General features: G+C 44.7%; 1 protein-coding gene across 4 annotated transcripts in view; it reads left to right on the forward strand.

Moving 5' to 3' along the window:
- The window catches only part of MACROH2A1 (macroH2A.1 histone), an 84018-nt gene that overhangs the window by 24075 nt on the left and 34108 nt on the right, over positions 1 to 25835 (forward strand). For all 4 annotated transcript variants that reach the window (XM_055431447.2, XM_055431445.2, XM_055431448.2 and 1 more), the window contains exons 3-4: positions 8464 to 8570; positions 9015 to 9212. In XM_055431447.2, coding sequence (XP_055287422.1) covers positions 8464 to 8570; positions 9015 to 9212 — 305 coding nt within the window. The remainder of the gene's footprint in view (positions 1 to 8463; positions 8571 to 9014; positions 9213 to 25835) is intronic.

A 25835-nucleotide genomic window follows, 5' to 3' on the forward strand; every position in this document is an offset into this window, starting at 1 on the left:
ACTCATCTCTAGCAGAGCATTTCTGTAGGCTCTCAATGGAGCTGAAACCTTAGCTGTTAAAAGGAGAGCGCTGGATTTGGGGCCACTCGGTCCACTTTGCCTCTCCTCTGGCTTCAGCAGACGTCTCCAGAAGATGGGATATGCCCAGTCCTCCACGCTGGCTCCTGACCTCATAGCCCAGCTGGGGAGGCAGAGGGGCAGGCCCTTTGCAATCTCACATGAGTGCCAGAGGGCACATGGCGTGGATGACAACCCGTGGCCTGGCATGGGCAAAGAGGACAGGGGTCCTACAGGATGAACCTGGAAGGACAGGTAGTCCCTGACAGGAAGGAGGGAAGTTGAGGGCTTTTAGGAAAGAAATGCATGAGCACAGGATGGGTGATGGTCGTTGGAGTGACGGGTGCTGGGCTCTGGGGAAGGGGCAGTCTGATCAGTGTGGGAGGGGCTGCCTATAGCAGCAGCAGGACACAGAGGTCCTCGGGGAGAAGCTTGCAGATGGCCAGAGGTGGTCTGGTGGCTGCAGTGCCGAGAGCAGAGGGCAGTGCCCAGTCAGTATGGGGTGGGTATACTAGCAGCACTGAGACTGGACTGAGAGCCAGAAGGTTTATTCCTGATGCCCCTTGATCGTCCTCTTAGTAAATGAGAGGTGGAATCCTGGGTGACAGAGCTGAGACAAGTCCTGAGACCGGTGGCCCTGGGCATTGGGAATCCATTTGGCCAGATAGAGCTGGGGCAGGGCTATTAAAGGTGACCCCAGGCCCCTTCTAGGGGACCTCCCCTACTATGACACCCTTATATGGCTCTAAAAAGTCATTTATGAAAGAACCTAAAAAGTCTTCATGTGCTCAGATTTTTTTTTAATCCCAGAAGCATGATTAAGCAGGCTGGGATGGATGTCAAGGCAGGGGGTGCTTATGACATGCAGTTGCCAAGGCCAGTGGGGTGGCATCTAGCATAGTCGCTTCTTCTCATTTATGCTATGTTTTCAGTTTACTTTTTACATTTTGAAAAGATAAATCGCGCACAAGATAAGCTCAGTCAGCGCCCACGCGGGTAGAGCAAAATGTCTCCCTCAGACCTGGTCGCCAACTCCACTCCCAGGCAGCAAAGCCATGCCATAGCTCCTAAATGGCATGTGTGAGCACAGGCGACAGGCATCGGCAGTGACAGGCATGCGCCTCTGGCAGCCCACCAAAGCCCCGCTCTGCTCCTTGTTTTCACTTCAGAAGTCTGTCTCAGAAATGGCACCACGTCAGGGTTCTTTAAATGAGTTTCCTCTTTACATTACACTCCTCAAATCTTTTCATTTCAGCAGACATCTCTGATCACCCCTTTCTGAGATAAATTAAGAACAAATGGCTATGATTTTCCATATCAAAACAAACATATATATTAACCATCTCCTTGTAAATGAATTTCAAGTCCTTGGAAGCAGTGAGCTGTGCGGAGAGGGCCCTGCCCGGCTGTCGGCCAGGCCCCCTGTTGGAGCAGGTTCCTCTGGCCTTCCCCAGCCACCTTGGCCTCCTGCCTTCCTCCTGGGGCCTCAGCTTGTGCTGCCTCAGCAGCTGGCTCTGCTCCTGCCCCACCACACCACCCCCTGCCGGGTCAGACAAAAGCCCCAGACCCCATCCCTAGGCAGAGGCTGCCTGTGGGGCCGCCCTGGGTGCTGCGTAATATCAAGGCAAGTCTGGCAGCACCGAGGTTAAGCAGGTTCAAGTGCATTTTTCAAGCATATGTAAACTGTTAAGTGTAACAGCAAAGGGTAAACTATCAGGGGAGGAAACACCGGGTTTTCCGTATTGCATCTCTCCTCCTCCTCTCAGCTCTCACGCACATCCCATCTATCCACCTAGCCAGACAGCCAGCTATTTTGATAGAGGAAATCGAGGAAAAGAAAGTTTTCTTCTCCTAGAAGTCAAGCCTGCTATACTCTATTAAAGAGATAAAAGTGTGTGGTTGTGGCGTCAGTATTTGGAGTTTACTTTTACCAAGCATTCTAGGCATGTAATTTGGTAACTCATTAATCCTCACAAGCCTAGAGGTGACCTCAGCCCCCGTTTATAGAATGGGAAACTGAGGCACGGGTGTTTCTTGGCAAATCAGCTCAGGGCAGGAGCTGGAGTTCGCACCCAGGTTGTCTGATGGCATGCCCCCGCTTGACCATGGTGCTGTGTGGGGCTGCAGCCACCATTGAAGATGGACCCGGGAGGTGAGCTCACACAGACCTGCCAATGATCTGGGGAAGGAAGAGGAAGACTCTCCTGAAAGGCAAGATACTCAAGCTCCAGACTGGGTTGGCGGGTTAGATGATGGTAATATTTGCCAAGAATCATAATTTCTTATTAATGTATATAATGCAAAATTACTAATTATTTATTTTAAAATGTGCAAAAGAATTAGCTTACTTTAGAAACTTGATACTAAGCTGCATTTCTTTCTTACTGGGAGACTTTGTGGGGAAGGTGGGATACTGGACCACATGCTGCAACCTGGACCCTGAGGAAGGGGCTCTGTCATGTGGGCGTAACAGCAATGGCTGAGTTTATGTGAGACTCAGAATATCTGCAGAAAAGCGACAGAATGGCTCATTGCTACAAAATACCTTGTCTTCTGCCCAGAACATAACACCCCCAGTTACTGCTGTTCTGGGCAGAAGACAAGGTATTTTATTTTCCCTGTGGAATCACTGGTTCCTTGGAGGCCCCCAGGACAAGCAAAGTGGAGAGCTTTGCTATGGCCCACAGGCGAGGCCCTGGTGCTCCAGGCCGATGACTCAGTGGGCTTCAGTTCCTGCCACTCATCACCCGAAAAGGTGGACTCTGGGCTGCCGAGGGAATTGGAGGAAACTGGTGCAGTCAAGATGCAGGAAACACTTAGCAGTCTCCGATTGGGGTTGATTGGGTTAAGGCCTTCCAGAATAGTGTAAAACAGCTCTGAACTCAATGAACTGCTGATGGCAGCCTGATGAATGGAAGGAAATACAATAAACAGATTCCTTGTCATGTTGTTGGCTTCGTAGCAAATATCTCTGTTCTCCCTAGGATTACGTGAACATTTGCTTTTCTTTGATTTCTGGTTGTTCTTTTCAATATTTCTTTTGTGAGAGAAGACGCTTCAAACAGTTCTGTAGGAGCCCCCGACTCTTTCCTTTGCGAGGGTTGTGTTTAGAGTTTGGCGCAGCCTCCATGCATCACCTGTTAGTTGTTAGGGGTCTAATTCTGCAAACCATGACTTCATCTCCCTGAAGGAAGATAGACACAATACTTCAGTACAACAGATAGGGCTACATGCAAGACGCTTGGAGAAGAAAAAAAGACACTAAGCCTTTGGTCTCTGGGTGAACTTGGAAAGTAGACCTGTCAGAGGCATTCACATTCAGACAGCTGGGCTATAGCCGAGAAGGCTGCCAAATAATGCTGTTATTCAAAGCTGTGAGGATCTCATCAAGTGGCCCTAAAATGATCACGTTCCTCGTGGCCAGGGAATGGTGGGCCCAGGGGTGGCTCTGCCTTGTCTGCTGCTCTGAGGAGAGAATAAGGTCGCATCACTGGGCATGTGATGGAGCCAGTGGCTCACCACTGGCCAGGGACTGGCCAGGAGTTGGAGCCAGAGATGCTCAGGTGTTTTACCGATTAGATCTTAAAAAGATCTTAGAACAGAAAGCTGGCACACGAGTTGGCTCATGTAACTCATCATTCGACCTGACCCCTTTGCAGTGTCTGTCACTGGGGAACTTCACCACACCGAGAGTCCTCTCAGGGGTGACCCCCCAGGCTCTGAGCCCCAAACCTGTCCCAGCGTTGGCCATTGGTGACAAAGTTAGACTGTCGTTGGTCAGGAAGTCTTGGCCTGAGGGGGTGCAGACCCTAGTCAGGGGTCTGTTTCTTTTCCTGCTAACCACTCTTTGCTGATTTCTTACAGATTCCATTTGTTTCGGTTACAGTCTCTGCGCTGTGGCTCCTGAAACTCCCTCTGAGGCAGGATCCAAGCGCGGACTGTAAACCGTGGAGAAAAGAATTTTCGTCTGTAAATGTGGTGCTCGTCTAGTTCTCTTTCTCAGAATCCCTTTCCTGTCAAAATAGACAGAGGCAAAAAAAAATTTAGACACACACAAAACCTTCCAAAATACAAGATTAATCACTTGCAGGAAACCCTCCCTGGTAGGAAGGCATGGGTTCCATCCAAGTCCAGGTAGGCTTTGGCCTGGCCCAGGAGGGGCCTGTCCCCGTGGGCAGTGGGTACAGTAGCAGGAACCCAGGCATAGCCCTGAGCCTAGGGCTTCCACAAATGTGTCCTTGCTATCATTTGCAAAGCCTAGGATCACTTAACTAGGAAGGAAACTTAATCAGGAAATCTCCTTTAGTGGCGTGTGCCCTGCCCCAATTCCTGAGTGCTCAGCGCCCTCTCTCCCGCCCTCCTGCAAACATGCCCTGGAGAGCAGATGGGAGCTGATCCATCGTGTTGAGTTGCTGGCATTTTGCACCTCTCCTCCCCCCGCCCCGCCCCCCCCCCCCCCCCCCCGCCCCGCAGCAGGCGGCCCTCTCTTAGCCAGGAAAGCCCTTTACGATCGCTGTTTCTAAAACTGGACTGAGGATGAAAGAGGGGAACATATTACTGAATCCTTGGCAAGGGGCAAGTTTGTGCTCTGGGTTCCTGCTTCTTTCTGGTCTCTTGTCAACTGCCCCAGCCCTCTGCCTGCCGCATTGCAGGGGTAGGGTGGAGCCGGGAACACACTTCTCATAAAAGGTGTGTCTCTGAGGTGCTCCATCTTGTGTGTCCCTTGATGAAGAAGTCGCTATGGTAACTATCCATCTGGAAAACATGCAGGAGTAAACAGAAGATAAAGCTCTGGCTCAATCAGCCAAAATGTGAACCTCTGCCCTTCTTTGTTACCCCATTTGATGCGGATCCCTCCCTCCCTCCCGACAGGGAGGGTCCACTCTTTGAAGATAGGGAGTGGGAGGGCCAGCTATCTTGGTCTTCACAGGTCAAAAGTGAGCTGGAGTTTTGCAAAAAGAAAGGGGTTTTCTGGCATCTTGGTGAAAAGGCAGAGGAATGACACAGGAAGGACACTCCAGCCCAGCTATTTCCAAGGTGCTAGATACTCCTCGCCCCACTCCACACACCTCCCCAACCCCTCCATGTCCATCTCGTCATCACTCCCAGATGGATCCTGTCTGGCATCCCTGAGTCCAGGCTGAATTAGCAGTTGTTGTCACTGTTTAGTTGCTCAGTCGTGTCCAACTCTTTGCAACACTATGGACTGTAACCCACCACGCTCCTCAGTTCACGGATTTCCCAGGCAAGAATACTGGAGTGGGTTGCCGTTTCCTTCTCCAGGGGATCGTCCCTACCCAGGGATCGAACCCATGTCTCGGGCATTGCAGGCGGATTCTTTACCACCTGGGGCCACCGGGGAAGCCTTGAATTAGCAGTCAGTGAGCACAATCCTTGAAATTTCGCAAGTGGACAAGACTTGGGCCATTGGAGATTTTCGCCATGAAGTGAGAGTGTAGGGGTGTGTGGGGAGTGTGAAATTAGTGGAAGTTCAGGGGATTTCCTGGAGATTTGATCTTATTTCTCAACTGTGGGTGCTGCTTAGTGGTAAGTGCACTGCTTCTCGGGCTTGTGTTCCATACTGCCTGTCCCTCACCCAGATACTGGAACACACTTGGAGTTCTGGTGACCCTTCCCCACCCTCCAGGTCTTTGCAATTCATCGTTACCACCTTCCCCACAGGAAAAAAGCTAGAGCAGTGATGCCAAAAATAAAATGACCACATCCCTCTTCCCTCTACCCCCACCAACGGCCACTGTGCCTTCTCTTGGGGAGAGCCTGCACCAGTTCTTTGGGCAGGAAGAGGAAACAGGCCACCTCTACCTTCCCGAGAAACCGTAATTTCAAACGATCTTCTTACCACGTGGGCTTAGGGCACTACTGTGGGTTTCCCTCTGTCTCTTTTTCTCTCTGTCTCTTTTTTAATGAGGGCCTGGTAACAAATTCTTAGTGCATTATGGGGACAAAGTTGTAATCCCCCAGTCTCCTCCTGTATATTCCTGCTGTAGATAGTGATGGCCCCATGTTTCCTGTGGCCTCAAAGTGGAGAAAGGCTGGGGAGGTGAGGGGGTGGTAGAGATCAGGAAGCCAGCCAGGTGGGCTATAGCCTAGTGGTGCCAGCAGCCCCTCTCCAGCCTTCCTGCCACATGGGCGGGCTGTGGCTGGCTCTGCTTCCTGTGCCCTGACTCCCACAGTCTGGGCTCCCGCTTGGCTTCCTCCAGGCGGTGAGTTGGACAATAGTGTTGTATGTATACTGCCTCCTCCATGAACGGGGGAGAGTGGAGGCCAAGCTGGGCCCATTTCTGCAGCTGGACATCAGGTCACTTAGGCATCCCAAGCACTCTTTTGTGCTTGGCCACGATAGGGTCATCTCCTCTGGGCTTCAGCGTACGCAGCCAACCATCAGTTACAGGGAAGCTTCCGTAAAATTGACAGGGATCCTGGTACTCAGACTGTTTAGGGAACAGTCCTGTTGAAGCTAATGGATGAGGGTGGGAGGTGTATTTATTATATCCGCTTCCTCCCTGGGCCTCACTCTAGTGACTTGCATGTGTGCCTTTCAAGCACGTGCACATAAGGATCCCTGTGACCTGGGAGCATCAGGCAGGCAGAGCCTCAGGTGTCCCTGGTGTCCACTTGTCATCAGTGCAGCGATTATTTAATTCCTGCCTTGGACTGAGGGGAACCCTCCTGATCCAGCTATGGGTAGCCAAGCAGCTGTTCAATTTGACACATGGACTCATTTTTGCATTGGGCTCAGCTGTAACAGTGGTTTACATTGTAAACCATATAGGTTTAGTCACTAAGTTGTGTCCAACTCTTGAGACCCCATGGACTGTAGCCCATTAGGCTCCTCTGTCCATGGGATTCTCCAGGCAAGAATACCAGAGTGAGTTGCCATTTCCTTCTTCAGGGTAAACCATGTCATACTGTAAATTTTAAATAAGTGATTTTAATGTAGCTAGAATTTTTTCCCACAGTTATTTTATAATGATGCCAAGTTTTAACTTTGCTGGACAAGTCTAGTGTTTACAACATAACTTTGAATATTATAAATCCTTTAGTACGAGGAAGAGGCCAGACTTGAGCCCAGAAGGGTGGGCTAGATGGATGTTGCAGGCAGGGCTGTGGTGTGGACCGAATTGCAGAAGTGGGGATGTAAGATACATTTGGGGACAGTCTGCATTTCTCGTTAAGAAAATGAGATGAAAGTAATGAGGTTGACAGTTAACAAAAAGAACTAGGCCACCAAGGAGGGGAAAAAACTCTTACTGAAGGGCATTTCCTCATTTCTCCCATCTTTGGTGCTTTTGGAGACCTGTCGTCTTGTCTGCTGAGACCTTGTCCCAAAAGACTGGTCAGTAACCTCTAACTTAGCACCAACTATATAGGTCAGGTTCATCTCCTTCTGGGTTCTTAATTATTTTGTGGAAAATGTCAAATATACAGAATGTTGAGAGAGGAACTGTGACTTCTTACTCTCTCACTTCACAGTTGGATTTAACAAGTGTTAACCTTTCACCACATTTATTTTCCTCTGTAGACTTTTTCAGAATTATTTGAGTAAATTGCGGATACCAGGGCCCTTCACCCCTAAATACTTCAGCATGTATCTCCTAAGGACAAGATGCTCCCTTCAGAGTGGTAATACTGTTATCACACCCAAGAAAATCAGTAATTCCTTTGTGTCTACTATGCAGCCTACATTCAAATCTCCTCAGTTGTCTCCAGAATGACTTTTTTTGCCATCAGGATCCCATTGAGTATTGACAGTCTGTATCTGGCTGTTGTGTCTGTGTAGCCTCTTTTAATTTGCTGCACCCCACCTCTTTTCTTTTATGTTTTTATGATGTTGAATTTGTAAAGAGTGCAGTCATATCCTTCTAGTTTTGAATCTGAGTGTGCAGACGGTCAACATTGATTCTGTTAACAGAAATGTACCATGTAGCATGCCACCTCCCCCTGACGTCCCAGAAACCCCTGCATGACTCCTAGCTCAGGGGCCACACTACTGGCCCCATGAGGTTGATGCTGATGGTGTCTGGCATGCTGACTGTGGGCAGCCCTGTTCTGGGAAGAGAGTTCAAATCTGAGCTCTACCACTCCTCACTGAGGGCCTTTAGCTGGTAGTCCTTTCTCCCCTCTAAACCTCAGTTTTGTGTGTCCACAACAAAGGGATTGGATCAGGGGTCTCACTTATCCCCCTCAGCTTTGCCTCTCAACTCCTTTGTGACTTACCACCAAGTGTCTCCAGGCAGACCGCCTGCAGCTTCATGGCTCAGGGTAGGGTCAGGACACTGCTGCCTGCTCCCCTTCCCGACACCAAGAACAGGGGATTCGGGAGGGTGCACACAGCTCTCTGATGCTATAATGTGACCATGCGCCCTTCCTCTCCTCTCCCCAAAGCGGAGATTCTGGAGCTGGCTGGCAACGCGGCAAGAGACAACAAGAAGGGCAGGGTCACACCCCGGCACATCCTGCTGGCTGTGGCCAATGATGAAGAGCTGAATCAGGTATGGGGCTCTCCTCTGCCTCCCCCACCAAGACACCCCAACAGGCAGTTTTGCAGCCAAAGAGCTGTCTATCCGGAGGGAGGGTGGTGTTTGGCTGGCTGTCTGGGGTGTGGACTGCTTGTGACTATTAGCCACTTCCCTGCCCTCCCCCCACCCTCCATGGCAATTTTCCCCCAGGACTTTATTGGTTGGGGGTGGGGGGAATGAAGAAAGATATTTGACTCTCCTGGAAGAAAGATGGTTTGGAAACTCCACCCAAGTGATGGAGTCTGAAGGCCTGCTCCCTGTGTAGTGAGCCAGGGTCCTGTTAGCATCCTTGTAGATGCCATAGAGGAGAGAGCTTTGCCAGCCAAGAGCAGAAGCGTGGGTGGGGAGGATTGACTTCTTGAAGGTCATGGATGGAGTGGTCTGGCTCACCATTTGCTCATTTGGTTTTCTTGCAAGCTACTAAAAGGAGTCACCATAGCCAGTGGGGGTGTGTTACCAAACATCCATCCAGAGTTGCTAGCGAAGAAACGAGGATCCAAAGGGAAGTTGGAAGCCATCATCACACCACCCCCAGCCAAAAAGGCCAAGTCTCCATCCCAGAAGAAGCCTGTGTCTAAGAAGACAGGGGGCAAGAAAGGGGCCCGGAAGTCCAAGGTGAGTATGTGATTCGGCGGGGGTGTGTGAGGTGTGGGGCCCGGCAGGCGCAGGCCGGTGGGGTCACAGGGTGCCCCTTCCTGCTGAGGGCTCATTCCCCTCTTGGGCTGGGGCCTATGGAAACAAATGCAGCTGACGACAGCTAGTCCAGCTCAAGTGGCCAGAGTCTGGATGCAGGTGGGAAACCGGATTTCCCTAGGCAGAGGTGATGTGGGGAGGTGCCAAGGCAGATAGCCCCAGGCTGGAAGGGGATGGTGCCTGCCCTTGGAGGAGATGCCCACGCCTGTGGGAAGGGACCTGTGTATGCAGGAGCTTCCCTGTGCGAGCAACTATCAAGTTCTGCCCAGAGGTGCCGGCTGCAACGCTTGCCATTGACATGCTCAGAGCTGTCGTTGTGTTGCCATGGCTTCGTGTCCTCTTCCGAGCCTGTTGTAGCAGGAATGGGTCAGACAGCTCTTTGAAATGATTGCCTTGTTAAGGAGGAAAATGGATGCGTTGTCTGGGCGCTTCCTGCCAGACCCAGTTTGAACTGAGACTAGGCCATAGGTGCTGATCTTGTGGGGAGTGAAACCTTCTCGTGAGTGTGACCTAATGTCTTATGAATAGGGCGGGCCAACTGATCCCAAGCCAGGATCTGGCTCGTCCGCCCTCGGGAGGTCCACGCCTATAACTGGTTGTACTCACCTGTCTGAGACTCCAGGGTAACTGGGACGCATGTTCTCTGTTCCTCCTTGCTGGGCCCTGCCTCTCAGCTGTTGTCACAGACTCCAGGACCAGCAAGCTAGGACCAGTGCTGCTCTGTGTTTAGTAAAATGGAATCTGAAGGCTGCCCTGCCCTGTGCTGTCCTCTCAGGAGTCATCCTTCCAGGCCCCCAGCCAGACTAAGAGGAATTTCTTTGTGGCAGAAGGTGGCTTTCCTATTTTGTAAGTCATACCCCCCTTGGAAATGCCGTGAGGGGTCTAATGCAGTGTCAGTGTCAGGACGTTTTTACCAGAGCCCTTACCGGAGTGAGATGGTGAGACACCTTCCCAGGACAGGTCCAGGAGCCCTGACCCAGAGCCACACAGCCGCCTGCCCTCCCAGCATGTCCGTCCTCAAGCCCTTCCAGAGATCAGGCAGGCCTTCACCAAATGGAGGGGCACCTTCTGAGACCTCTCACCTCCCACCCACACTGATAGTGGACTCTTTAGTTAAGGTATTAAGAGGCTATATTTTTTGTTTGCCCTTCTGTATGTAGGAAAGTCACTTTCCTCATTCCCTCAGTTCAGTTACTCAGTCGTGTCTGACTCTTTGCGACCCCATGGACTGCAGAATGCCAGGCTTCCCTGTACCTCACCAGCTCTTGGAGCTTGCTCAAGTTCATGTCTGTTGAGTTGGTGATGCCATCTCATCCTCTGCCATTCCCTTCTGCCTTCAGTCTTCAAACACTTCCCTGAAAACTACAAAATCTAAGTTATTCTTGCCCACAGAGCCTCTCAGCCCCACCCCACCCACCAGGCTCAGAATCACTCCCACCTCTTTGAGAGAGAAACCTAATACTGGAGAGTGTCCTATAAGTTATTTCCAGACACTGCACTCCACCTAGCTCACAAGTCCTGGAGGAGGCTTGGGGCAGGCTCGGGGCAGGCAGGGGATTTCATAGAATGCTGTTACACATTCCTGCTAATTATAAAATTAGCAGATTGAACTGTTTCTTTTTTCCCTTACAACATTTGCATTTGTGGGGAGGGGCAGGACAGGGCAAGCAAGGAAAGTGCCTGTGCATCCCTCTTTAAATGTTAAAAAAGAGAACGGAGATGCCAAGTCCATCATCTCTTGATTGTGGGCCTCAGGGAGCTGGCTGCCCACAGAGCAGGGGCCAGTAGGGGCAGAACTGCGTCCCTCCACGTAGCCTTCCTGCACCATGGCCAGAGTGTGGCCTTGCTCACGTGGGCCGCTGCTTCTTGATGTTTGAGCACCTCTTCAACTCCAGTGTGTCTGGCAATCCTGGGTTGAACCTCACTCCCTATCACCCCCAGTCTTCTGCCGTAGTTTTAGCCCCATGACTTTATGAACTTCACAAGTTAACAAACGTTGGGAATGCTTTTTCTTTCTTTTTGGACTCGAAATATAGAGGGCGTGTGTGTGTGTGTGTGTGTATGTCTTTAGCTTCTGGTAGCTATATTTGGAACGCGGTGTTTCTAATAACCATATGCCAATAATCACTTGAACACTCAGCTTCTCCCTTGATTACAAAAGCAGGAAGTCTGTTATGGTGGTCTGTTTTTCTTCTACACAATAAAACACATTGTCTGCTTACTGTACCAGTATTTGGCTAACATTAAACCCTGGGGGAAGCTGAAATTGGAACCGTGAACAGCTAATTTTCAAAACATTTGTTTAATGTAAATTGTGGTGTCAGCTCCCAGAAACAGCAGAGAACCCTGCATCTCCAGGTTTAAGTGGAATGTTCTGAAAATAACCTTTCCAGAGACATGCAGAAAAAGCCTTAGTAACATGTTAAAGCACTTGTAGTGAAAGGGAGTTGGTATTTTTCAAGTGTCAACACTTGAATTCCAAATCATAATTTTTCCCCCCAATTCTATGTAATTGGAAGGTTTTGAAAGTCTCCAGTTGTGACAGCTGAGTCAGCTATAGTGGAAACTGTTGGAGAAGGCGACACAACCCACCGGGTGCTGGGCGTCCGGGGCCCTTGCAAGTGCCTTGGGGTTTCTCCTTCTAATTGGGTGGCCTCAGGCGAGTCTGTGCCTCAGTTTACCCCTGCTCTGTGAAACAGTGTGTTCCATTCCAGCCCTGCAGTTTAGTGACTTTAATGAACATTTGTGTGGGTAGTGTGTGTGAGTTTGGACGGTATGAAAGAGTACGTGGTCATAAAATCTCACTCACACCACAGTCCTCCCACTTCTCCCCAGAGCAGAGTTTTCAGTTTGAGAAAGTCTAGAGTTTTAGAGTTTGAGAAAGTCTAAGCACATGAAATCATAGAGATACATAAAGCCTTCCCCATACTACTAGCTTTAAAAAATATATATACATATATATACACACACACGCATCTGTACATATATATATACATTTATATGAATCTTATTCCTCAATGATTTGGCAGTGTGGCTTCAGTGGTTACTGGTGCCAGCTTTGTATTCCAGTTCTGATAGTCCGGGCTGTGTGACTTTGGAAAGTTTACTTCTCTAGCGTCTCAGTTTCCTCATCTATAAACTGGAGGTATATCACAGGGTGGTTGGGAAGCTTAAAAGAGAATCCACGTGGAATGCTTGAAGCAGTGTCTGGCACACGTCAGCTGTTTCTCTTACTCCCTTGGCAGTTCTTGTTCATCTGGGCATGTGAGCTGCTTTAGTAGCTCATGGTATGACCCCAGTTACTGATGCTGTAAACAGAACCAGTGTGCCCAGTTCTCTGTGGATGGTTCCTTGTGTCCATTCCGAGAAACCGTGCCTTAGTGCCCATCACTGTGCCTGGGTCTCTGTGCCAGTGCATCTGTTGGAGAAAGTCCTGCAAGTGGACTTGCTGAAGGAGACAGTGAATTTTTAACCTTGATGGCTGTTACTCACATATACAGCATATTATCCCATTAAGCAATTTTGAAAGTTGCCTTACTGCTTTCACGTTTGACACTTGAGTTGTTGAAGGAAGATGCATGCGTGCGATCCATGTTTTCTCGTCAGCGTGTGCTTGTTCCTCTTCTTGGCAGTGAGGGTATAGCACCTCGGTCCTCAGTGAGCTCTGGTCTGGTGAGGGAGGCAGAGTCATTGCAGAAGCGGGGTGGGGGGCGAGTGCTTCTCTGACCATGGCAGAGTAGAGTGACAGCAGGGCAGTGTCACCTCCATAGGTGGTCAGGGGAGGCTTACGGGTGGTCAGGGGAGGCTTCTCTGGTAAGGCAACACTTGAAGGAGAAGGTGTCTAGGCATTCCAGTGACAGAGAAGAGAGCTCCTGGCACAGGGTGGGAGCACATCTGACTCCTCCCAGAGAGAAGGGGACAGGCCTTCATGTGGGGTCCCCAACACATCATAGAAACCTTGGGGCCTTTCTCAAAATAAAACACCGAAGATTCAAAGGAAATTGTTTATGCCTAAATCTTCGAGGTTGAGACCCTTTGTCAGAAGGCTCACCAAGATTCACACGATAATCTTTAGGGTATCACCAAGAAGATAATATTTGCCAAAAATTCTGATAAAAAGTTATCCCACCTCAGAGTTTTCAAATATATATCCATGCTACCACCTCAACTGAACTCCACCCTCAAGTGTGAATCACTCTCCTTGATCAAGAAAATACACTTGCTCCTTTTTGCCTGGCGAAAAGCCCAAGATGATTTTGGGAGAGTGCCTCTTTCTTTTTTGAGAAATATTTTAAACTGCAAATGAGGGATGAATGTTCTGGTAATGGATGCCAAAGAAAGGGATGGGTTCTTTTGAGAAGATGCCATCCTTGCAAAATTTTGCTGACTTTTTAATGAAATTTCCAGAGATTCAAACATCAGAGCAGATGAGACTTGGCCGAGGTAATCTTGGGTTGATAATTTCACACAAATCTTTTGGAACTACTCACATCTACAGATTCTTAAATATGCCTCCTGATGACTCTGACTTTACAGGTTTTTTGCTGCTGAAAACAAAGTTGAGTGTGGGCACAATACATGGAGCATTTGGATTTGTAAAGCAATATGAATTTCCAAACTGTCAATCATTGTGGAGATTGACAAAGTATTGCCTGCTCTCTTTTGTCCCCCTTGGGCCAGGATATGAAAAGAATCTGCCACATACTGTCACCATTTCCTATAAGAAACGGCATCTTAATACCAAAAAGTGAGAAAGGGACAAAATCTCTGACTGCTGCTGCTGCTGCTGCTAAGTCGCTTCAGTCGTGTCCGACTCTGTGTGACCCCATAGACGGAAGCCCACCAGGCTCCCCCGTCCCTAGGATTCTCCAGGCAAGAACACTGGAGTGGGTTGCCATTTCCCTCTCCAATGCATGAAAATGAAAAGTGAAAATGAAGGCGCTCAGTTGTGTCCGACTCTTCGCGACCCCATGGACTGCAGCCCACCAGGCTCCTCCGTCCATGGGATTTTCCAGGCAAGAGTACTGGAGTGGGGTGCCATTGCCTTCTCCTAATCTCTGACTGCAGACCTTAGGAAAACTTTGGGCACACTTACTATGATTGGAATGTCTCCTGAGGCAGCTGTGCAGACCTGAAGCACCCTGTCATGGGCTGCACACCTTGCAAGGAAGAGGCAGGTGTTGGTTTCCAGGTGGATAGACTGTGAGAACTGGGAAGGAGTGGCCTGTCTTGCACACCGTTTACCTCTTTTTCTGCATTGACCACTCGTTTAGTCAGTTCTTCTGCCTTTACTGATAAGGAAGTCAAATCTTAGGGAAGGTGAACTGTTTACTTAAGGCTTCTCAGCCAGTAGACCAGGACTCAAATGCGGGACCTGAGGGTTCAAACATAGTGTTACTTGTGTGTCCTGTGACTGTGGACCTCTTCTCCAGGCAGAATCCCTCTAGCCCGATGGTGGTGAGCTGCAAAACTGCACACTGCAGGGTGAGCAGGGCAACAGCTTATAAACACTGTTTAATACCACATTCTGGCCTCTCATTAAATTTGAGTGTACATTCACGATATATATTCTTTTAATAATTTCTACCTCTTACCTTCTACAGTATTCTTGTATTGAATTATCATTGACATAAAGCATTGCTACATGTAAGGTATATAGCATGCCTTGACTTACATATATCGTAAAATGCTTACCATAGCTTTGTTGCTCAGTTGTGTCTGACTCTGCGACCCCATGGACTGCACCACGCCAGGCTTCCCTGTCCCTCACCATCTCCTGGAGTCTACTCAAACTCATGTCCCTTGCATCAGTAATGCCATCCAACCCCCTCATCCTCTGTCGTCCCCTCTCCTCCTGCCTTTGTCTGTACAGACCTTTGTCAGCAAAGTAATGTCTCTGCTTTTAATACACTGTCTAGATTTGTCATAACTTTTCTTTGAAGGAACAAATATCTTTTAAATTCATGCTTGCAGTCACCATCTGCAGTGATTTTGGAGCCCCCAAAAATAAAGTCTGTCACTGTTTCCATTGTTTCCCCATCTCTTTGCCATGAAATGATGGGACTGAATGCCATGATCTTAGTTTTTTGAATGTTGAGTTTTAAGCCAGCTTTTTTACTCTCCGCTTTCACTTTCATCAAGAGGCTCTTTAGTTCCTCTTCGTTTTCTGCCATAAGGATGGTATCATCTGCATACCTGAGGTTATTGATATCTCTCTCGGCAGTCTTGATCCCAGCTTGTGCTTCATCCAGCCTGGCATTTTGCATGATGTACTCTGTATGTAAGTTAAATAAGCAGGGTGACAGTATCCAGCCTTGACGTACTCCTTTCCCAATTTGGAACCAGTCTGTTCTTCCATGTCCAGTTTTGACTTGCTTCTGGACCTGCATACAGGTTTCACAGGAGGCACGTAAGGTGGTCTTGTATTTCTATCTCTTTAAGAATTTTCCACAGTTAGTTGTGATCCACACAGTCAAAGGCTTCAGCATAGTCTACCAAGCAGAAGTAGATGTTTTTCTGGAATTCTTTGCTTTTTCTGTGATCCACTGGGTGTTGGCAATTTGATCTCTGGTCCCTCTGCCTTTTCTACATCCAGCTTGTATATCTAGAAGTTCTTGGTTCATGTACTGTTGAAGCCTATCTTGAGGATTTTGAGCATTACCTTGCTAGCATGTGAGATGAGTGCAATTGTGTGCTCTAGAAAATTCCTTGGCATTGCCCTTCTTTGGGATTGGAATGAAAACTGACCTTTTCCAGTCCTATGGCCACTGCTGAGTTTTCCAAATTTGTTGGCATATTGAGTGCAGCACTTTCACAGCATCATCTTTTAGGATTTGAAATAGCTCAACTGGAATTCCATCACCTCCACTAGCTTTGTTTGTAGTGATGCTTCTTAAGGCCCACTTGACTTCATACTCCAGGATGTCTGGCTCTAGGTGAGTGATCACAGCATTGTGGTTGTCCAGATTATTAAGATCTTTTTTTGTACAGTTTTTCTGTGTTTTCCAGCCACCTCTTCTGAATATCTTCTGCTTCTGTTAGGTCCATACCATTTCTGTCCTTTATTGTGCCCATCTTTGCATGAAATGTTCCCTTGGTATCTCTAATTTTCTTGAAGAGGTCTCTAGTCTTTCCCATTCTATTATTGTCCTCTATTTCTTTGCATTGTTCACTTAAGAATGCTTTTGTATCTCCCCTTCCTATTCTTTGGAACTCTCCATTCAGATGGGTATCTCTTTCCTTTTCTCCTTTGCCTTTCACTTTTCTTCTTTATTCAACTATTTGTATAGTTAGTATTCATCGTCTCATGTACCAAAAAAAAGGTTTTTCTTCTTGTGATAATAACTCTTAGGACCTGCTCTCAACAAATTTCCTGTGTCTCATACATCAGTGTTAACCATAGTCCTCATATTGGATGTTACATTCCTAGTACTTACCTGATAACTGGAAGTTTGTACCTTTTGACCACTTTCCTCCAATCCCTTCTCCCCCAACCTTCTGCCCCTAATAACGGATGTGATCTTTTTTCCTGTGAGTTTGGTTTTCCTGTTACTGTTTTTTAAGATTCCACATATAAGAGAGATTATATGGTATATATGGCATTTTAATTTCTCCGACTTATTTTACTTAGCAGTGCTGTCAAGGTCCATCCATTTTGTTACAAATGGCAGAATTTCCTTCATTTTTATGACGATTAATACTCCTTTTTGTTTATATAGGGGTGTGTGTGTGTGTGTGTGTGTGTGTGTGTGTGTGTGTGTGTGTGTGTGTGTGTGTGTGTGTGTGTGTGTGTGTCTGTGTGTGTGTGTGTGTGTGTGTGTGTGTGTGTGTGTGTTAATACTCCTTTTTGTTTATATAGGGGTGTGTGTGTGTGTGTGTGTGTGTGTGTGTGTGTGTGTGTGTGTCTGTGTGTGTCTGTGTGTGTGTCTGTGTGTGTGTCTGTGTGTGTGTGTCTGTGTGTGTGTGTGTGTCTGTGTGTGTGTGTGTGTGTGTGTGTGTTCCTTTATCCATTCTTCCATTGATGGCCATTCTGGTTGTTTCCGTATTTCTATATCTTGGCTATTACACATAATGCTGCAGTTAACATGGAGTGCATATATCCTATTGCAGGCAGATTCTTCACCAGCTGAGCCACCAGGGAAGCCCAAGAATACGGGAGTGGGTAGCCTATCCTTCTCCAGCAGACCTTCTGACCCAGCAATCAAACCTAATTCTCCTACATTGCAGGTGGATTCTTTACCAGCTGAGCTACCAGGGAAGCCCTTATATCCCTTTGAGTTAGTGTTTTTGTTTCCTTTGGATGAATACTCAGAAGTGGAATTGCTGAATCATTTGGTAGTTCTATTTTTAATATTTTGAGGAACCTCCACAATGTTTTCCATAGTGGCTGCGCCAATTTATGTTCCCATCTACAGTGTACCAGTGTTCCCGTTTCTCTCCATCCTCACCAACGCTTGTCATTTCCTGTCATTTTGATAATAGCTACTCTGACAGGTGTGAGGTGCTGTATCATTGTGGTTTTGATTTGCATTTTCCCTCAGGATTAGTGATGTTGAGCACCCTTTCATTTACTGGTTGGCCGTTTGTGTGTCTTCTTTGGAAAAGTGCTCTTGAGTTTTTAGCTCTTATGTTGTCAGAATTTTTATATAGGTCCATAGGTGGCCTTTTCATTTTGTCAATTGTTTCTTTTGCTGTGTAGAAACTTGTTAGTTTAATACAGACCTACTTACTTATTTTTGCTTTTGTTGCCTTTTCTTCTGGCATCAACTCCAAAATCATTGTCATTACAAATATCAAAGTGCTTACTGTCTGTTTTCCTCATGGAGTTTTATGGTTTCAACTCTTACGTTCAAGTTTTTAGTCTATCATGAGTTGATTTTTGTGTATAGTGTAAGATAGTGGTGCAGTTTTATTCTTTTCCATTGCTTGTTGAATTTTCCCAACAGTATTTATTGAAGGCACTGTCCTTTCTCCATTGTATGTTCTTGGCTCCTTTGTTGTGAGTTAGTTGACCATATATGCCTGTGTTTGTTTCTGGGCTTGTTATTCTGTTCCATTGTTTGATTTTGTGCCAGTACCATACTGTTTTCATTACTATGGCTTTCCTATGTAGTTTGAAGTGAGAGAACATGATGCCTCCAGATTTGTTGTTCTTTTTCAAGACACTTTTGAATAGTTGAGGGTCTTTCACGGTTCCACAAGATTTTAAGATTGTTCTATTTCTTTTTAAAATGCCGTTGGAATCTTTTTCACATTTTACTGTTTTCTTTTTTTTAATTGAAGTATTATTGATTTATAATGTTAATTCCTGCTGTAAAGCACAGTGATTCAGTTACACACACATACACACATATGTTTATATATAGATTCTTGTAAAATTATTTAAGAGCACATTTTTATCTTTCAAATTTTATATTGAAGTATATTTGATTTACATTGTTGTATTAGTTTTAGGTGTACAGCGAAGTGATTTTTGTTATATACATACCTATTTTATTTTTTTAATTGGGGTATAGTTGCTTTACAATTTTGTGTTCATTTTGCTGTACAGCAAAGTGAACAAGCTGTGTATACATATATCCCTTCCCTCTTAGACCTCCACTCTCCCCCACACCCCATCCATCTAGGTCACCACAGAGCACTGAGCTGAGTTCCCTGCTTAGTCATTCGGACTGATGTGAAGTGATAGCTCATTGTGGTTTTGATCTGCATTTCTGTAGTAATTGGTTATGTTGAGCATCTTTTCATGTGCCTTTTGGCCATCTTTATGGGCTTTCTAGTGGGTCAGTGGTTTAAAAAAAAAACTTTGCCTACAATGCAGGAGTTTGCCTGCCAAGCAGGAAACATGGGTTCAATCTCTAGGTCAGGAAGATCACCTGGAAAAGGAAATGGCAACCTACTTCAGTATTCTTGCCTGGGAAATCCTATGGACAGAGGAGCCTGGCAGACTACAGCCCATGGGGTCACAAAAGCGTTGGATATGACTCAGTGACTAAATGACAATAGTTGTCTTCTTTGGAGAAACGTCTGTTTAGGTCTTCTGCCCATTTTTTGATTGGGTTGTTTTTTTGTTATTGAGCTTCATGAGCTGTTTATATATTTTGGAGATTAATCTTTTGTCAGTTGCTTCATTTCCAAATATTTTCTTCCATTCTGAAGGTTGTCTTTTGTCTCATTTATGGTTATCTTTGTGCAGAAAGCTTTTACATTTAATTAGGTCCCATTTGATGAGTTTTGTTTTTATTTTCGTTAGGAGGTGGGTAAAAAAAATATCTGCTGTGATTTATGTCAAAGAGTGTTCTGCATATGTTTTCCTCTAATAGTTTATATAGTGCCAGGTCTTATGTTTAGGTCTTTAATTCATTTGGAGTTTATTTTTGTGTATAGTGTTTTTGGTGTTGTTCAGCCTCTCAGTCACGTCCGACTCTTTGCAACCCCATGGACTTCCTGCTGCACGCCAGGCTTCCTTTTCTTTCACCATCTCCCAGAGTTTGTTGAAACTCATGTCTGTTGAGTTGATGATGCAATCCAACCATCTCGTCTTCCATCGTCCCCTTCTTACGCCCTCAGTCTTTCCCAGCATGAGGGTCTTTTCCCGTGAGTAGTCTCTTCACATCAGGTGGCCAAAGTACTGGAACTTCAGCTTCACCACCAGTCTTTCCAATGAATATTTGGAGCCAATTTCCTTTAGGATTGGCTGGTTTGTTTTACTTGCTGTCCAAGGGACTCTCAAGAGTCTTCTGCAGCATCACAATTTGAAAGCATCGGTTCTTTGACATTTAGATGGTGTTAGAGAATGTTCTCATTTCATTCTTTTACGTATAGCTGTCCAGTTTTCCCAGCACTGCTTATTGAAGAGACTGTCTTTTCTCCAATGTATGTTATTGCCTCCTTTGTCATAGATTAAGTGTGTGGCTTTATCTCTGAGCTTTCTAGTCTGTTCCATTGGTCTGTATTTCTGTTTTTGTGCCAGCACCACAGTGTCTTGATGACTTAGCTTTATAGTCTGAAGTCAAGGAGCCTGATTCCTCCAGCTCCATTTTTCTTTCTCCAGCTTGTTTTGGCTATTTGGCATCTTTTCTGTTTCCATACAAATTATAAAATTTTATGCTCTAATTCTGTGAAAAAGGCCATTGGTAATTTGATAGGGATTGTGTTGAACCTATAGATTGCTTTGGGTAGTATAGTCATTTTTGCAATATCGATTCTTCCAATCCAGGAACATGGACTATCTCACTATCTGTTTGGGTCATCTTCAGTTTCTTTCATCAGTGTCTTATAGTTTTCTGAGTAAAAGTTTTTACCTCCTTTGGTAGGTTTATTCCTAGGTATTTTATTTGTTTTGTTGCAATGATAAATGGGATTGTTTCCTTAATTTCTCTTTATGATCTTTTATTGTTAGTGTTTAAGAACAAAACATTTCTGTGCATTGATTTTGTTTTCTGCAACTTTACCAAATTCATTGATTAGCTGTAGTAGTTTCCTGTTGGCATCTTTAGGATTTTCTGTGTATACTATCATGTCATTGGCAAACAATGACAGTTTTACTTCTTTTTCAATTTGAATTCCTTTTATTTCTTTTTCTTCTCTGATTGCTGTGGCTAGGGCTTCCAAAACTATGTTGAATAATAGTGTTGAGAGTGGACACCTTTGCCTTGTTCCTGGTCTTAGAGGAAATGGTTTCAGTTTTTCACAATTGAGAATGATGTTTGCTGCGAACTTGTTGTGTATGGCCTATATTTTGTTGAAGTAGGTTTCCTCTATGCCCACTTTCTGGAGTTTTTTTTTTTTTTTTGGTTATAAATGGGTGTTGAATTTTGTCGAAAGCTTTTTCAGCACCTATTGAGATCATATGGTTTTTATTCTTCAGTTTGTTAATATAGTATGTCACAGTGATTGATTTGCAGTATTGACAAATCCTTGCATCTCTGGGATAAATCCCACCTAATCACGGCATAGAATGATCCTTTTGCTATATTGTTGGGTTGGTTTGCTAGTATTTTGTTGAGGGTTTTCACATCTGTATTCATCAGTGATATTGGCCTGTAATTTTCTTTTTCTGTGATATCTTTGGGTTTTGGTATCAGGGTGATGGTAGCCTTGTAAAGTGAGTTTGGGAGTGTTGCTTCCTCTGCAGTTTTTTGGAGGAATTTGAGAAGATTGGGTGTTAATGTCCCTCTAAATTTTTAATAAAATTTACCTGTGAAGCCATGTGGTCCTGGACTTGTGTTTGTCATGAGCTTTTAAGTCATAGTTTCAGTTTCAGTACTTGTAATTGGTCTGTTCATATTTTCTATTTCTTCTTGGTCCAGTCTTGGAAGATTGTACCTTTCTGAGAATTGTCCATTTCTTCTAGATTGTTTATTTTCACTGGCGTATAGTTGTTTGCAATAGTCTCTTATGATTTTTTATATTTCTGTAGTGTTGTAACGTCTTTTTCATTTTTAATTTTATTGATTTGAGTCTTTTCCCTTTTTTTCTTGATGAGTCTTGCTAAAGGTTGGGGTTTGATAATATCGCAAAAGTACCTCTCCTACCATCTTGTTGTGGCTTCTTCTTTTCTTTGAAAATACCTTTTTTTGGTGGGTTCTGTTATTTTTTGTCAACGTTTGCTCAGCAGCTAGTTGTGATTTTTTTTTTAATTAAAAAATTTTAACAGCAATAACATTTTGTATTGGGGTATAGCTGGTTAACAATGTTGTGGTAGTTTCGGGTGAACAGTGAAGGGACTCCGTCATACATATACATGTACCCATTCTCCCCCAAACTCCCTCCCATCCAGGCGGGCACATAACGTTGAGCAGGCTCCATGTGCTGTACAGTAGGTCTCTGTTGGTTCTCCACACAGCAGCATGTACATGACCTTCCCAAACTCCCGCCCCATCCACCTGGCAACCGTAAGCTCTTTTTCAAAGTCTCTGAGTCTCTTTTCTGTTGTGTAAGTTACTTCATTTGTATAATTTCTTTTTAGATTCCACATATAAGGAATGTCATATGATATTTCTCTTCTGTCTGACTTACTTCACTCCATATGACACTGTCTAGGTCCATCCATATTGCTGCAAATGGCGTTATTTCATTCTTTTTTATGGCTGAGTGATAGTCCATTGTATACATGTGCTATATCTTCTTTATCTGTTTCTCTGTCGATGGACATTTAGGTTGCTTCCATGTCTTGGCTATTGTAAACCGTGCTGCAGTGAACACTGGGATGCATTTATCTTTTCGGGCCATGTTTTTCTCTTGATATATGCCCTGGAGTGGGATTATGGTAGCTCTATTTTTCATTTTTTTGGGAACCTCCATACTGTTCTCCATAATGGCTATACCAATTTACATTGCCACCAACAATGCAGAGAAGGATTCCTTCCTCTCCACACCCTCTGCAATATTTGTTGTTTGTGGATTTTATGATGATAGCCATTCTGACAGGTGTGAGGTGATATCTCCTTGTAGCTTTGATTTGCATTTCTCTAATAACATGATGTTGAACATCTTTTCATGTGCTTATTGGCCATTTGTATGTATTCTTTGGAGAAATGTCTATTCAGGTCTTATGCCCATTTTTTGGTGCTATTAAGCTTCATAAGCTGTTTGTAAATTTTGGAGATTAATCTCTTATCAGTCACATCCTTTGCAAATATTTTCTCTTCATCTGTGGGTTGTCTTTTTGTTTAGTTTCTTTGCTGTGCAAAAACTTTTGAATTTAAGTAGGTCCCATTTGTTTATTTTTGCTTTTATTTCCATTATTCTGGGAGATGGATCAAAAAAGATGTTGCTGTGATTTATGTCAGAGGATATTTTGCCTATGTGTTCCTCTAGGTATTTTATACTGGCTGGTCGGACATTTAGGTCTTTAATTCATTTTGAGCTTATTTTTGTGTATGCAGTTAAGGAATGATCTAATATCTTCACATGTGGCTATCCAGTTTTTCCTAGCACCATTTGTTGAAGAGACTGTCCTTCCAACATCGTATAGTCTTGCCTCCATTGTCATAGGTTAATTGACCACAGATGCATGGGCTTATTTCTGCGTTTTCTGTCCTGTTCCATTGATCTATATTTCTATTTTTGTGCCAGTACCATACTGTTTTGATGGCTGTGAATTTGTAGTTTAGTCTGAAGTTAGGGAGCCTGATTCCTATGGCTCCATTTTTCTTCTTCAAGATTGCTCTGGCTATTCAGGGTCTTTTGTGTCTCCATACACATTTTGAGGGTTTTTTGTTCTAGTTCTGTGGAAAATGCCGTTGGTAATTTGATAGGGATTGCATTGAATCTGTAGATTGCCTTGGATAGTATGGTCATTTTGATAGAATGGATTCTTCCAGTTCACAAACATGGTATATCTCTCCATCTGTTTATGTTTTCTTCAGGTTCTTTCATCCGCATCTTAGTATTTTATTCTTTTTGATGCAAAGGTAAATGGAATTGCTTCTTGAATTTCTCTTTATGATCTTTCGTTGTTAGTGTATAGGAATGCAACAGATTTCTGTGTATTAGTTTTGTAACCTCCAACTTTACCACATTCGTTGATGAGTTCTAGTCGTGTTCTGGCAGCGTCTCTAGGGTCTTCTTTGTATAGCATTATGTCATCTGCAAACAGTGACAGTTTAACTTCTTTCCCAGTTTGGACTCCCTTTACTTCTTTTTCGTCTCTGGAGATTAAGGTTGCTATAGCTTGAACTTCCAAAACTGTGTTGAGAAAAGTGGTGACAGTGAATATCCTTGTCTTGTTCCTGATATTAGAGGAAATGCTTTCAGCTTTTCAACATCGAATATGATGCTAGCTGTAGGTTTGTCGATTTGTCATGTGTGCTGTGCTGTGCTTAGTTGCTCAGTTGTGTCCCGACTCTTTACAATCCCATGAACTATAGCCTGCCAGGCTCCTCTGTCCATGGGGATTCTCAGGTAACTGGCCTTTGTTATGTTGAGGTATGTATACTCTATGCCCATTTTCTGGAGAGTTTCTTTTTTATCATAAATGGGTGCTGAATTTTGTCAAAACTTTTTTCTGTGTCTTTGAAATGATCATATGGGTTTGTTCCAATTTGTTGATATGGTATATCCCATTGATTGATTTGTGGATGTTGAAAAATCCTTGCATCCTTGGGTTGAATCCCTCTTGATCATGGTGTATGATCTTCTTAATGTATTGTTGGATACAGATTGCTGGTATTTTGTTGAGGGTTTTTGCATCTATGTTCATCAGTGATGTTGGCCTGTAATTTTCTTTTCTTGTGGTATCTTTGTCTGGTTTTAGGATCAGGGTGATAGTGGCCTCATAAAATGAGTTGGGAAGTTTTCTTCCTCTGACTTTTTGAAACAGTTTCCAAAGGATACGTGTTAACTCTTCCCTGAATATTTGATAAAATTCGCCTGTGAAGCAGTCAGGTCATGCACTTTCATTTGTTGGGAGGTTTTAAATTATGGTTTCAATTTCATTGCTTGTGATTGGTCTGTTCATATTTTCCATTTCTTCCTGGTTCAGTCTTCGGAGATTGTTCCTTTCTAAGAATAGTCCATTTCTTCTAGATTGTTTATTTTCACTGGCATATACTTGCTTGCAATAGTCTCTTACGATTTTTTATATTTCTGTAGTGTTTGTTGTAACTTCTTTTTCATTTTTAATTTTATTGATTTGAGTCTTCTCCCTTTTTTTCTTGATGAGTCTGGCTAAAGGTTGGGATTTGATAACATCACAAAAGCACCTCTCCTACCATCTTGTTGTGGCTTCTTCTTTTCTTTGAAAATAGCTTTTTTTTGGTGGGTTCTAGTATTTTTTGTCACTGGTTGCTCAGCAGTTAGTTTTGACTCTGATGTTTTCATGAGAGGAGGTGAGCTCAGGCCCTTCTATTCTGCCATCTTGCAGAGATCTCTCTCCATTGGAATTTTGATAGGGATTGTAATGGATCTGTCAATTACTTTGGGTAGTATGAACATTTTAATGGTATTAATTTTTCCAATCCCTGAGCAAAGAATATCTTTCCATTTATTTGTGTGTTTAATTTCTTTCATCAATGTCTTACAGTTTTCACTGTGCAGGACTTTCACCTTCTTGTTTAAGTATCGGTTCGGTTCGGTTCCATCGCTCAGTCGTGTCCGACTCTTTGCGACTCCGTAGACTGTAGTCTAACCAGGCTTCTCCATCCATGGGATTCTCCAGGCAAGAATACTGGAGTGGGTTACCGTTTCCTTCTCCAGGGGATCTTTCCAACCCAGGGATCAAACCCGGGTCTCCCGCATTGGAGGCAGACACATTAACCTCTGAGCCACCAGGGAAGCCCTAGGCATTTTATTCCTTTTAATGTGGTTGTAAATTGTTTTCTTAATTTCTGTTTATAATAGCTTAATATCAGTGTATGTTTTGAAACACCACAGAAAACCGTGTATTGACTTTTTTTGTCCTGCAGCTTTACTGAATTCATTTATTCTAACTTTTTTTCTGGTGGAGACTTCAGAGTTTTTGTGTGTATAATATCATGTCATGTTCAACTAGTGACAGTTCTACTACTTTCTTTCTGAGTTGGATACCTTTTCTTTTTCTTG

The sequence above is a fragment of the Moschus berezovskii genome, chromosome 8 (assembly GCF_049115385.1).
Source record: "Moschus berezovskii isolate FMDL1 chromosome 8, NW_MosBer_1.0, whole genome shotgun sequence".
In the NCBI taxonomy this organism is placed as follows: domain Eukaryota; kingdom Metazoa; phylum Chordata; class Mammalia; order Artiodactyla; family Moschidae; genus Moschus; species Moschus berezovskii.